General features: G+C 41.9%; 1 protein-coding gene across 21 annotated transcripts in view; it reads right to left on the bottom strand.

Annotated features, from left to right (window-relative positions):
* The window catches only part of ablim1a (actin binding LIM protein 1a), a 39,014-nt gene that overhangs the window by 6,408 nt on the left and 18,227 nt on the right, over positions 1–14,379 (bottom strand). For 7 of the 21 annotated variants that reach the window (XR_015037773.1, XR_015037771.1, XM_085800632.1 and 4 more), the window contains exons 2-16: positions 14,125–14,262; positions 10,960–11,143; positions 10,187–10,296; positions 8,295–8,421; positions 8,076–8,169; positions 6,019–6,106; positions 4,037–4,101; positions 3,607–3,651; positions 2,857–2,934; positions 2,549–2,707; positions 2,265–2,309; positions 1,964–1,999; positions 1,721–1,850; positions 1,005–1,124; positions 149–253 (exon numbers count right to left, since the gene is read on the bottom strand). Coding sequence is in view for 17 of the 21 variants with exons in the window: in XM_085800632.1 (XP_085656758.1) it covers positions 149–253; positions 1,005–1,124; positions 1,721–1,850; positions 1,964–1,999; positions 2,265–2,309; positions 2,549–2,707; positions 2,857–2,934; positions 3,607–3,651; positions 4,037–4,101; positions 6,019–6,106; positions 8,076–8,169; positions 8,295–8,421; positions 10,187–10,296; positions 10,960–11,143; positions 14,125–14,262 (1,524 nt within the window). In the remaining 4 variants the exon portion in view is untranslated. The remainder of the gene's footprint in view (positions 1–148; positions 254–1,004; positions 1,125–1,720; positions 1,851–1,963; positions 2,000–2,264; positions 2,310–2,548; positions 2,708–2,856; positions 2,935–3,606; positions 3,652–4,036; positions 4,102–6,018; positions 6,107–8,075; positions 8,170–8,294; positions 8,422–10,186; positions 10,297–10,959; positions 11,144–14,124; positions 14,263–14,379) is intronic. The other 14 variants (XR_015037774.1, XM_085800614.1, XM_085800619.1 and 11 more) reach the window with 8 other exon arrangements.

Raw genomic sequence — 14,379 nt, forward strand, 5'->3', positions numbered from 1 at the left:
AGAAATAAAGAGAGAAAAAAGAAAGAAAGAAAGAAAGAAAGAAAGAAAGAAAGAAAGAAAGAAAGAAAGAAAGAAAGAAAGAAAGAAAGAAAGAAAGAAAGAAAGAAAGAAAGGGACGAGCAGTGACAGGGTGCGCTCCAGCTCCTACCTGGGAGGTGGAAATGTTTAGGGGTCTGAGAGAGAGGCGGGGTGACCGGCCGGCTGTCAGGCCTGAGCGGAAGGGGGGAGCTCCGGCCACTTGGCGGGTCAGTGCCTCCAGTGAGAACAACCAAGAACAGAACATAAGCAGGGATACTAAAGGGGAACCACAGTCTGAATGGTGCAACACACAGGGACCAACGGGACCAGCTGAAGTCACTTTGAGCGAATGGGAGACATTCTGTTATGTATCCTAATAAATGGAGTTAATGGGGCTGTACAATGTACAAGATGAAGGTACAAAAGCAGATCAATCCAGCAGAGTTTAAAATAGCAAGATTAAAAGCTTGGGAGTTGCATTATTAGCCATGAGGTATAAAGTCTATTAAGAAGTGAATACTCCCAGCATGCAACTGCAGATTTTTCATTACAAAACCCTTATTTTTATCTCAGTCGTGCAGTTTACTGGAGTCAGGAGACTCATTCTGAAAATGCAAAAAAAGTCATCACATCACCCAACATTCAGGGAGCCCTCAGTTTGGATATTATATATGGATTACTGGTATCTCTCAAGTACATGCAAAGCTGCAAACACAGACACAGAGCCTGTCAGTAAGTTTGGCAGAAGCTGTGTTAGTGGAAGGTGAGGGAGTGTGTGTTAGTGAAGAACCAGTGCTGTGCTGAATGGGTTTAACAAAGACATGGGTTTAACCATTCAGGATCACAGTGGTAGCCTCATGAGAAATGGGAATGGATTGAAAAGAACAGATGGGGCATCGTGGGGAGGTGACATGATCCCAGGTGATGGTGGAGATGGTGGACTGCCTTTGGGGAGGTGGTAGCAAAGAACTGAGTGGGGCCCTTACCTTGGCTATGGGGGAGGAAGTGGTGTCTGAAAGGGGAGGTGGGGCGGGAGTCACTATTTCTGGAGCCCACACTGTTACTGCACAGGGAAGAGCAGAGCTTCTGCATGCCTGTCAGAGCCTCTGCAGGGAGGGAGGTTGTGGGAGAGGGGAAATACACCCACGACCAAGCAGCAGAGGTGAACAATGTGGGGAGGAGATAGAAGGTGAGAAGGTGAGGGATAAAAGAAAAATATACAGGAATCAAATGTTGAAAAGAGGAAATAAAAGACCCTCAAATGGAGAGGTAAGGGGTGCTCAAGATGAACAGCAAGAAACAAGGAAGATAACTACACTTCAAAATCAAGTGTTTTAATGGAAAGAATAGCAAACCCAGGAGGAGAGGTTGTATCGTTAAATGTGCAAAATTGACTTTAAGGTTGTTTTCTACAAATTGAGACATTGTTCATCGTGTTAAGCCAAAGTACTAGAAGAGAGGGAACAAAATCAATAGCTTTAACACTTAAAGTCAATTTTGTTGAAAACACAGTTGAAAGTGGTAAACAGATCAAAAGGGGAGAAGTGAGAACTTGAAGATGTCGGTGAACTCATCCACAGTGTTTCAACATCTGTCATCTACCTGAGCAGCAAAGATCTCACTGACACAGCTAAAAATAAAAGCCTGAAGTCATCGCAGACAAATGAAGCAACACAGAGAGCAGTCGTTGCTGAATACGCACCTGGTCTGTGAAAATGCTGTGGCGAACGTGACAGGGTAGGGGTGTAACCATGGCGATTATAAACTGGTGATCCTATGGAGCCCTGACTGGTGGATCTTTGGAGAATGCGTTCCCTCCTGTCATAAGAGCCCTAACACACGCACACACACACACACAGACACACACACACAAGGTTATTACACTGATCTCTGTGAGAATGTCTTTTAAATACAGCATTCACAATTGACAAAACGCTATGCTCACCTCACTGGGTGGGGTTGGTGACATGTTTCTTGAGGACTGGAAAGAATCAGACAAAAGTCTTAATTAAAACTTTGTCAGAATATATAGATAACATTAGCAGCTTAGGTAGCCAGATATAAATATCATATTAAAAGCCAATAAAACTATAAAACTGCTGTCAGTTTTTCTGCTGACCTTCCACATTTTTTTGTCTGTATAGAAGGCACATGCCCTGCTCTTTCTATGACGTACACCTCTGTTCTTTCCTTTCCAATTGCAGGTCATTTATCATCATCAGAACACACTGACGTATCTTTCTTACCTTGTCATCCGGCAAGGGGGAACGCTCCCTCCTGGCAGTGTGGAGCTGGAAGGGACACAGAGGTTTAGTACAACATAAAAGCTGTTGTTAAAACATGAAAGCTATCACACAACTAGTTAATCCGTCTTTTCTTGTGATGTTTTTCCATGAGGAAAAAGTGCCCCTAGAAGAAAACTTATCCCACAACAAAACAGAGGGTTGTTAGAACAATATGCATAGTGGAACTGCATCAGCACAAAGACAGCGTGCATGCAGGAAAGAAACATGCAAGTCTGTGTGTTTACCTCTCCCACACTCTCTCGTCTCTCCTCTCTCTCATCCAGGGAGGTGGTGTACATAGGTTCATAGGTAATGAGATCAGGGCGCTCAATGTCATAAATGGCTTTCACTTTTGGAATAGCAGCTAGGTCTCTGTAATCAAGGATCTCATTGTCTACTTTTGCCTAGGGAGACAAAGACAAACATGTACACACAGTCAAGAGTAAAGGGAGATTACTACTGGAAGTACACAAGGAGCAACAGTTATTATTACAGAGACGGACGAGCACAAACTACTCATTCTCATATAAAACAGCTGTGAGAGATATCTTACATAGATCGTGTGACCCGGTGAGCCAGGTATGCTTGAACCAGGTCTGGAACAAATACTCTCGGACGACGACCTCGTAGGCTGTGAGGAGAAAAATGCACAAGCGGTCGTTAGTCACAACAGCGTCTGTGAGGCTGTCAGTCTTCTGTGATCCACAGCCCCCTGCCATCTGCATATCACCCACCAGTATTACCCAAAACACATCACACCATTTGTCCTTTGGATTATATGAGTGATGAGAGAGAGCTGCAACCCCTTCATTAATGTTTCATGAAATACCTTCGAAATACTAATATGTCATCTCATGGTTGCTTCATTCATTTGCAAATTTGCAAAGTGAATGAGTGCTTTAGCGCCGTGGTTTTATGCTCTGAGGAACCTCATGCCTGTTTATGGGAAATGAATTGTTTGGATGGCAGCAGCAGGTCTGAAAGTGGTGTAATTAAACAAGCTTTTCACCTAATGGGTAAATGGGGATTTTAGAAAAAAAAAATTAGTCATCTGTGATATTGTGTCTGCTCCTCCAAATGTGTGCACATCTTTGTCTCATGCACCTTTGATGTGAGCATAGTTAAAGGTGTTAAAAGACAAGACTGGATGGCTCCGTATGACACACACACACACACACACACACACAGGGGGCACTGCAGGCTGTCTCCAGCAGATGGCAGCATACAGTGCATCGTGTCCTATGTACAGTATATGGTGGAACACAGGATGATGCCATCTCATAGCCAATAGCGAATACAGTACCTGCCTTTCTGTTTTTTGGAGGAATAAGAGGGACGGAGGCAATAGCTGTGGAGGAAGGGAGAGGGGGGTTCACAGGACATCACACAGGGGTTGTGCCTCTCCAGCCTGACTCACAGTTCACACATACATCAAAGCGACCATGTCCACATGTAAATATGAACACGAACAAGTATTTCTACACACACACACACACATGCAAAGGCACACACTTGCGCAAAACCGCCTGAATAGGCAAATTACTCAGACCACACTAGGTTAAGGTTTAACAGCTCAGCAAAGGAGTGGTAACAGCCCATGCAGAGTCCCATGTTGCATATTCTGAATTTCTGTTTTTTTCCAGTAAAACGCTGTCATGAGACCTGAACAGAAAGGTGCTTTCAGTGGAGAAAAAAATCAAGGACAATGGAGTCAATGACACCCAAATTCCTACCCGCTCCCTGTGTCTCTCCTCTGTTCTGGTTGTGTTCTTGCAGCCCGGATGCCAAACTGTCGATCCTGGGGAGGAAGACAGAAAGTGACAACATTTAGCAGAACATGGACAATGGAAAACTTTAACATAAGACTAAAGGTGGTTAATCAATTAATCAGTAAAAAATTTGTGCAGAGAACAAACAAATGTTATACTCATACTATAGTCTACTGCCACAGACTCTAGCAACAACTAGAAAATTTCCTTGCAGAAATTTTGACAGTCCCACAGGGGTCGTGATCTCTGTCCACATGGGTATCAAGCCCACGGCCTTAAAGTAGCACTATTGCAAATTCAAATTCTTTGTTCGGCCACTAGATGCGGCCAATGGTGCAGCGTATCAGATATAAACATCCTCATTCTCTTTACATAGCGTGCCATTCAGGAGGTGGAGCTAAGCGCCGGGCCGGCTTGTCTCATAACAAAAAGGAATTCTGGTTTTGCCCCCTGGACCTATTCATTACATATTTCAGTTTTTTTTATTGCTATTACTGCTGTATTTGTGATCAACACCACAAACATCCAAGAGGTCCCTAATAATTTGATGTATAATACATGTGTGCCAGCATGCCCTCAGAGGTTGCCATGGTGATTGTACTTGCTTAGTTTTCACTGAGTTGAAATGTACCCCTCAAAGTCAGGCTTACAACCTGTGCATCAGTGTGTGTGTGTGTGTGTGTGTGTGTGTGTGTGTGTGTGTGTGTGTGTGTGTGTGTGTGTGTTTCACCGAGACTTCATGTACATGTATGGGAGAAAGGGGTCAGAAATATCAATGAAATAATTGATAAACTACAGAGATAGAGGAGTCCCTATTCATGAATTGGCCTGGTGTGGTGTCTGACAACATAAGAATCAAACCGATGACCATAAGATCAACAGACACATATTGTAGAATTGTAGACAGAACTAATCAGATCCAGGGGATGTAGTACAGCCTATATGTGATGTTAATATATCTTGTTATACATGCAGCTAGAGAGATAGAACAGGTCAGGTGTGAGGCCATCTATACTGCCCTGTACCTGAGAATAGATGTATCTGGTATGTGACCTTGGAACAGACCTGCTTCACCACCCTGAGCAGGTCTGTTCACTTAATTACAGGTCACATACACTACACACCTACATTAAGGTGCAGGGCAGTATAGATGTACTACCTGAGACTATGAAACTATATTGATGGTATTTGTGATTTGACATGTCTCCTCTGATGGACAGGAACAGGATTACTACAAGGTTTGACTACAACTACTTTAAAGACTACGTTACTACTTATTACAAATATTACAAGTAGTATACGTTACTACTTATTACAATACTAATGTCAGCAAATTTCCACCACAACTCATTTCATATTAGTGGATTTATGAATGTTGATCTGTTAATGAATTTCAATAAACACAGTGCTGAACCTGACAATTCAAAAGACAATCCTACATTTTCATTATGAAAGTCACCACATCTCAAACAAATTGAACACCCACAAGATCTGTTGAAGTGCTCTCTAAAGAGCATCATGACTACACTGCATGAGTGAAGATCTTTTGGATGAATGGTGTTGATCTTTTAAGTGGAGTAGTAGAGACTTACAGAAGGAGGATTAAAGCTGCTCTGTTGGCTTGTCTTGGCCCAGCACTCCACTAAGACACTTGGCTTTCCACTGCACTTCACTTTAATTGCCAATTTGAATTTAAAAAGCCATTTTGTTTTTATTACAGTGTGTATGAAAAATGCAATACACAATAGCACCAGCACAACATATAAGCAGATACAATCATCTTCTTTGCCAAAATATATATTAGCATGCTTAATAGAAATTAAATATCCATTTTTATCCCATTGCCAATGCATTTCACACCCCTAAGCTATATAGCAGCTTCGGTTTCATTTAAATGTGAAAATAACCAAAAGTGAAATAATGAGAAGGAAGGTTATGCAGCTCACCTTGCAGATACATCTCTTCTCCCTCTGTGAACATCTGATTGCACCTGCTGCATCTCGCACAGCTGGGGTGGTAGTGCTTATCTCCTGCCTGGAAAACACAGCGCACAAAACAGACTTGACATCACAGGAAAATGAAGATGAATGCAGTCGGCAGTGAAGTGAGCGAAGCAGGGTCGTGACTTCCAGAAAATAAAGCCAGCGCTCACAGCTACAGTATATTCTTTCCCTCTATCAGCCATACTGTTTTAGTGCAAGAAGAGTTTCATCAGACCATGTAGTATACACTATTGGTAACTGCTCTCCTTTCCTTCAAGAACATCTGTTGATGAGACCTTGGCACTGGGCAGCTGGGAGTCAATATGTTCCCCTGATCGTGCTCCACAGGATCCTGAAAACAGCCTGTTCCTCGGTAGTTGATGAGATGAAGTGAGGATCCATAAGAATGTACTGTATTCATAACGTGAATCCATCTAATGTATTCCAGTCATGCTAGGATTGTTCACATCGACACTGACCACCATGACACTTGCCCATTTGACACAGTCAACCTGCTTTCAAATATCTGAGTGTTCCTCTTTGTGATAACCTGCATAATGTGATGCAAAAAAAAAAAAAGGTCTGACAGCAGTGGCACAGTTTCCATCCGCACTGATGTGGTACTTTACATTCAGAGTGCTCCATTATAAAGTGTGACTTTGACCAGGAGTGATAAATAACCAAATGAAATTTCGCCTGCTGTATAACAACCCTCAGTAACATTTTAACAGGCAAGTGGCCACTCAGAGATATGGAGCCACTGACTGACAAATATTTGCATTTTCTTTTTACTTTATCAAAAACATGGCTACAGCAAGAGCATTATAACACTTCCTTCCCAATACTGTCCCTGTGTATTCAGTAAAACGGATTTTTCCTCTTAGAGATACTGAAGCCACTTCTGTTCCATTAAATAGCTCCCTGTTTCTCTCCGTCTTTAATGGCTACATTAAATATCCCTGAATTAATAACCCATTTACATTGCACTCCCACAGAAGCCGACAATATGCAAACCTGCCAATGTCTACGCAGTGTTTGGGCTGGGCCTTGGGTCAGTGATTAGGCTATCAGACAGCCTAGTGTGGCTTTGGCCCCACTGATCCATTGGCAGGAGCTCAGGGGTGTGATGCTGAGGTCTTTTCCTATTGTCATAAAGGCCTGCCTTAGTGGTGGATTAATGTAAGCCTGGTCAGCTGGCTAGCAGTGACATTTTCATACCATTAAATGACACATAACTCAGTGTCTGATTGGATCATTGTCTGCAGAACAGACAGGCTAGCACTTGTTGGAGAGACCAGTGAAAATGAGCCAGAGTGAAGGGCAGAAATGTTGATAACATTGTTTGCGTTAGCTCAGCTCAGACAATGGTAATGAAGCTCAAACAAGAGTTTCATAACAGCTTCCTGACATTACAACATTACTGAATAATGATCACTTCCTAAATGCCAGATGATATTAGGTGTTTTATGTAATACTTATATAATTTGAGGCAAAACGACCTTAGTTGAGTGTTTGCAGGCATATGTACTGGGCAGAGTTGGAAGGACCTAAAAATCTGCTAAGAATTAATCTTTTAGTTAAATACAGTCATGTCAAGAGTCTGTTTGGCTCAGTGCTGAAGAGATTACACTGGAGATTATCAAACTGCATTTCACAATTTCACTCCGATGCAACATCCTCTGTCTGTATGAGGACCAGAATGCAGATGTTACAGCTGAGTGCCAGAATTTGTTAACTGTGAATGTACCCCTATGCACAATATCTAAATCCATGTAACAGAAAAATCTAGGTTGAAACTAAACTCAAATTCAATTTATAGGATTTGTTCCCTTGGAATTCTTTCAAACTTACCTCAGGCCGAATTCATATGAAATCCATGATCAATGTCAGACTCAGAAGTCACTTTACAGAGGCGTATTGTGACTAGCACATCAAATAGTCATGTGCACAGAGAGACATCTGCTTGTACTAAGGAGCCAATCAGACAGCGACAGTTGGGTGTGTGTGCTTGTGTGGCTTACCTCAAGCACCTTCCCTGTGATGAACTGATGACACGCCTCACATTGAACTCCAAAATGGATCTGGTAGTCCTTCTCACAGTAGGGGGCACCATCCCTGGGAGAAAAGAGACGGACATAATCGCTATAGACTTCAAAGTGAAATTTCATTGTAATGTGAACTTGGTCCGAGTCTGAGTTTGAACAGGCTGCATGTAACTACAGCAGATGTGAGCTGCTTACTTGCTGATGTACTCCCCGGTAAGCACTTTGTTGCAGGCCTTACATTTGAAGCAGCCCAGATGCCACTGCTTGTCCAATGCTAGAAGAGCCTGTCCGTTCTTAATATCTCGACCACATCCTGCACAATCTGTGAAAAGCAAAAACACACAAAGGTTAGTATTCTTGCAACAAAAATGATATATAACTACACTAAGTGAGCAAGAAATTACCGGTAGACCAAATTAATATTTGCCTGAAGGCTTGTGTCATGTAAGAACACTCACTTTAATGGGCTCACAATAAGGGGATAGATTTTTACATGTCAGTTCTGACCCAAGACACTAGATGGTGATAGAGTGTAACCAGCAGTGTTGTGACAGCTGCCTCCTTCTATCATTCACATTTCTCCTACTGTGGCTCTAAGAGCTCCATCCATACCCAAGTAGGATACAGAGACTCTAAAAGTGTAAGAGCTTGGATACTAAATGAACAATCTTTGTGTCATCTCTTCTTTAATGAATAGAGGATGAAAGCAACACAGAACCCGCTGCAACCACAGGGGACGATAACTATGTGAGGCATAACGAGGCTGCGATGATGACGTGAGGAGAATCAGCATGCCTTATTTATAGGTGACCTTGTCTAAAAGCTCTTCAAACGCCGATGGAGAGACCAGTGGAGGTAAGGGAGAGAGGGAGAAAGGGGAGAAGAGGGAGGAAGAGGAAGAGAGGAAAGAGAAATAGAGAGGATGAGAGGAGCTGGAAGAGGAGGGGTTTTCAGGGCTTCACGTTCCTTGTTCCAGAGGAGAGGAAATGCATGGCCATGCATTATTTAGCAAGACCTGTCTTGGTGTTATTCATAAAGGAACACGGCTGGTCGAACACGGCTGCATTTCCAGAGAATAAGAGAAGAAAGGTGGAAGAACTCCCTGAAGGATCCTTCCCCAGCACTCAGTCTTCAAGCTTTTCTACGTTGCAGGAGAAATCCTTGGACACTATTTTCTGTTATACTGTACTATTATGTGAAAGAGTTGTAGCACCAGCTTCAAGCACTTTTACACACTTACTTAACGATTGACATTTCCACTTCCTGTATTTCCTCTTGAAGAAATAGATTTGACATTTTGAGAAACGCTCTTATATGCAATCTTTCTGAGAATGAGAGAAAATTGATACCACTCTCATATTTGTGCATTATACACTGTTAGCTTCACGGCTGCAGGAAACAGGAGGAAACAGCTAACCTGGCTCAGTTCAAAGTTACCTAAATCCTCCTCCAAAGCTCTGACTCTTTGTATCTCCTTTGTTTGCACTATTCAACAACAGGATGTAAATACATACTAAGTTATGCCAATCAGCTGCTGTCAGACACACAGACTTGACACTAGCATCGTTCTTCTCAGCTAAAAACACACACACAAAATGTTAAACTATTTAGCTACACTTTGAAATATTCGAGCTGTCTTGTGCATAATTCAACACACATTTAGTTAAAATTCAGTCAGGCTTGTTTTGGTACCTTGGGACACTTGGAAATTAGGTGTAAAAAGTACAGTATTTTTGATTTGAACAAAGTTGTGTCTAAGTAGGTTGTTCTTAGTAACATTCACAGTCCCAATATTTCTGAATAGTTTTTTTTAAAGTCTTGAACAGATTTGTATATTTTAGTTGGTGGTCTGTTAAATTTATTATAACTCTCATGTAACAAACATTACATCAGAAATGACTGCTCAATAGCAACATTAAATGTCAGGCATGAATCACACATCACTTTTTTTCAACCTTTCTTCAATTAATGAACTCTCACTTTAACTTCTACAGCAAACTGTGTTTAAGCGAAAATATCATGTGGCAGTAAATGCCTTCATGTACTGTACAGCCCCCCTTGTGCATGTGTAGTCTACGGCTACTTACTGCTGGAGCCTAGGATGTCCTTTGGTCCTGGAGACATGGGCTCGACACAGTACTGACACAGACAGTCCTTCCCGTTAAAGGTCACCCTGTCCCCTGCAGGGAACGGTCGTCTGCAAGCGGGGTGACATCAACAATCGGTCAACAAGACATGAGCTATGGCCCTGTGGCAAGTGTATGAGTTTATTAGCTGTGGCTTGCAGGTTGTCTGACGGGGGCCAAAGATGACAGGGCCTGATGATGGGGACGTGTGTCAGCGGCGTCCATCTGAGGATGCCATTAATCAGATGACGCAGACGTGACACACAGCATGGTACTGTACGCTGCTGGTAACTGTCTGTCTATTACTTCACATGCGTCTGAGCAAAAACGTCATTATTACTGTATGGGAAAGGCATACGTAAATGGAAGAAAGTAAGACCTAATAAACTCTAGAGAGAAGCACTGGTGTTTATTTTGATCAGAATCGATAAGTGTAATGGAAAACAATGAGAAAATTCAGGCCAATTTTGGCCACAGAAATGTTTCAAGTACAAATTGAATCAGGAAGACTGAGATACTATCTTGCCTCGTTTCCCTGCAAATGCTCCTATAATGTTATTATTGACCTTTTGCACATGGGCACATCCATAGCTCTGCATTTTCTCAAAACAACATCTGGTTTAAAATGCAATTACTAACTGCACTTCTAAAACTCATGACAGCAAAGTTTCTCCGGATTGGTTTGTAGTTGGTCCTTTTTAATAATAGTGGCACGAAAAGACTTGATGTCTTACTTGCAGATGGTGCAGACGAAGCAGGCCGGGTGGTAGGTCTTGCCCAAGGCAGTGACCACTTCCCCCTCAACAAAATCCCCACAGCCATTGCAGCGGGTGCCGTGCATGCGTTGATAGTCCAGCGTGCACAGATAGTCTCCATTCTTCATGAAGAAGCCCCCCTGGGCAAGGTCACAGCCACACACTATAACAGACAAACACATTGACACTCTGCAAGTCAGGTCATACAGTGCTCTGTCCATATAACACACCCAAGCATCAACCCACCCAGCTCCTCCACGCATCGATGACTTTGTTAAGACTTGTTAGTCTGTGTAATCCTGAGAGGCTCACTGAATGCATGAAATGGAAGCTGACTAAAAAAATCTTTAAAAGTTACATTTTAACAGCTCTGGGTGTCCGGTGTGAAGGATAATAGAAAATCTTTTCATCAGCAGTGTTAACAGTTGCAAAAAAAATCTCCAGCTTGAAGCGTCTCCCACTGAAAGGACTTTGCAGTGAGGGCCTGACTGAGTCAATCAATCAGCACCACTTTAGCAAGGTCTTTTCATTGTCAGTGTGGATGTAGACTGTTCAATGCATGAACAATTCTACAATTGTCCAGCCCAGGAAATAGCCTTAATCTGTTTTTAAAGATAACTGGCTCTAAATACCCTATACTACATTATCACTCTCTGACAAGCTTCCTTTCATTCAAACATAACCTTGTCATCTAGACAAACATGAAAGACTAAGGGCAGAAATATAAATTAGAGAACAATTTAGAGCGAGAGGTATTTTAATATTGGTGTAACATTGTTATTGGGTTTCACTATTGATGAGATGTACATCAAAGTACATACTACTGCAGCTCAGGTGATATTGAGTGAAGACATTTGGATTTTCACTTTTTGGCTGGTCCATCAAAAAACACATTAAATTAGCATGCTTTGATTAGGCCTATATATCAGCTTTTGGTTGGCTATTTTCAGGTCACATTACATTGTGTCAGCTTTTCGGCAGGCAGTCATATTGTTGTAAAGTAATACTAAAAGTTAAAACCAAGCAGTGCTGTGAGGCTGTACTTAGCTGCAGCACTTTGAGCTACATGCTAACATGCTAGAAATCTCACAGTATCACACTAATGTGTAACCTCAAAATCTGATGCGCAACCACCCAATAGCTGTTGACTCTGCACCAAAGTAATGGACTGATACCAACTATCCTGTTTCATGTTTACTGATGTCTTGTGTAATTATACCATATCCTAGAAACCTCATGTCACTCCCTCTAAAACTTGCATCAAGCAGCATGAGTTATTGCACTGGGAAAAAACATTGGAAAACATCAGTAATAGTTCTTACTCCCTCTTGATTTTTCTGATCACATGTGCCATGCAGTTCACCTCCTCCCCCCCAGCACCTCAGGGAGAGCCTGGGAATTTAATAGTCTTTCGGAAACACCACGGCTAAGAGGGAAAATATTTTGATGTTTGAGATAGCGGCACCTAATCATTCTTATGCAACGAGCCACAATAAATCCAGGGGATGAATGGGAGTGAGTGAGGGAAAGAATCAGATTTAATTGCATTAGGGCTCAGGGATGATGAGATTAGCTTGTAAGCTAACTGAGTCGAGAGAAAACCAGCAGCGTAGATCTGGTGACCTTTGACTCTGATGGCCAACCACCTCGGCTTTTCAACAGATGCATGCCATTACATAAAATGCCTTTTTGGAAATTAAACAGGATGACCTAATGAAACTGAAATGAAAGTGAAATCATAGAAACTGAAAGGTTTCATTTTGATGCATTTCATGGGATGAGATAAACACAAAAGAGGGCGATTTGGGATATGTCTGCCAAGGTATTGTAGTTGTTAATAGCTTTTCAGTGTCAGTAAGCTCAGTCAACTTGGCATGACCACAACTCTCACAGTTTGGAGATTGACAAACGCACACGTAAATTTAGATTACGGACTAGGACAGTGTGTCTCCTGGCTATTAAAGCTGGCTTCGTGTCTTCTTCAACTGCTAACTCATGCAGACACACACTCACATACAATTTTAACACAGACAATTCTCTAAAGGCATGCATAGCCACTTGTAAAGGACAGAATTAGGTACTAATCTCAGTGTTTGCTTGTGTTATTCTGGGCCCTTAGTGAACTAAACTAACTCCATGACAGTGTTCCAGTCACAGATTAACTACAAGGGCAGGTTCAGCCTACAGTAGTAGTAGGCAAGTCTACAGCATGATGGTCAGATGTGAGCGACTATAACGTAATCATGCCAGAATGTCAGAAATCCATCAGTAATGAGGCTAAATGCAGAAGGATTTGCACCATGACTTATCACAGCAGTCTGGGTGGCGCTTTGTTTGAAGTCTGAGGTCTGAGAATTGGACATGAATTCTGCCACCATGGCATGTAGCTATTCTCCTTATTAGAGGGGGATGCAAAGGACGTTGTGGCCTTTAGGGGCTTACACAACTTCAATCCAGTTGGATGGGACACTTTTTGGCACAGCCTTGGAAAAATAAATTATTAACTTGCATTTCATCTTAAGACACGTCAGTCTCTCTACCCAACTATCATACAGCCATACACACATCCCAGAGGTGGATCATATGTTCACCATTAACTGAATGAAAGCAAGCAAATGTCATGCTTTGTCGTACTTTGTTTTACATCTATTGTATCAGCTGCCACTGATGTTACTAACTTATTATTGTTGCTGCTGCACTAACTTATTATTGTTGTTTTATCTAACTGTCTACCCTCCTATGTGCAGCACTTTGGTCGACTGCTGTCGTTTTAAACGTGCTATACAAATAAATGATGACTTGACTTGACTTGACTTGACAATATCAGAACAGCAATGAATTTTAAAACTTCACACATTGCTGCCAATTTTAGCGCAACTCCCACATTCTCCTTCTATTCAGTAAAACAAACTACTGTCTAAACTGTCTGATGGCTCATTTTTAAATTCTAAACATGTTTACTCATTTACAAAAGATTTTTTCGTCATATTAGTAGGGTGATCAAGTACAGCGTAAGCCTGAGCTTCACAAGCAGTGCAAGTGAAACCCATTCAACTTCAGATATTCCATTACAAAATAAATGTCCAATTACCATTATTGCAGCTTCATTCATATTTTCATTCATCAACAGCTGTGGCACCATACCTTTACAGGTGAAGCACTTAAGGTGGAAGTGCTTGTTCTGCACCCGCAGCACCTCACCCTTACATGGTTCCCCACACTTGTAGCACTGAATCAAGGGTTTCTCTGATGGGTGGTGGTGTGTATCCTGCGCATGAGCCACTGCAAGAGAGGAGACATTAGTATTACTATTGAATTGTAATGTTGATGAGTCATCATGGTCGCTGGATATAGCAGTCAGTGCAATATCTGTAACACTGCCTCTTTTCTTTCTTTCTT

This window comes from Trachurus japonicus, chromosome 15, assembly GCF_045865225.1.
Source record: "Trachurus japonicus isolate A0001 chromosome 15, Traja_1.0".
Classification (NCBI taxonomy): domain Eukaryota; kingdom Metazoa; phylum Chordata; class Actinopteri; order Carangiformes; family Carangidae; genus Trachurus; species Trachurus japonicus.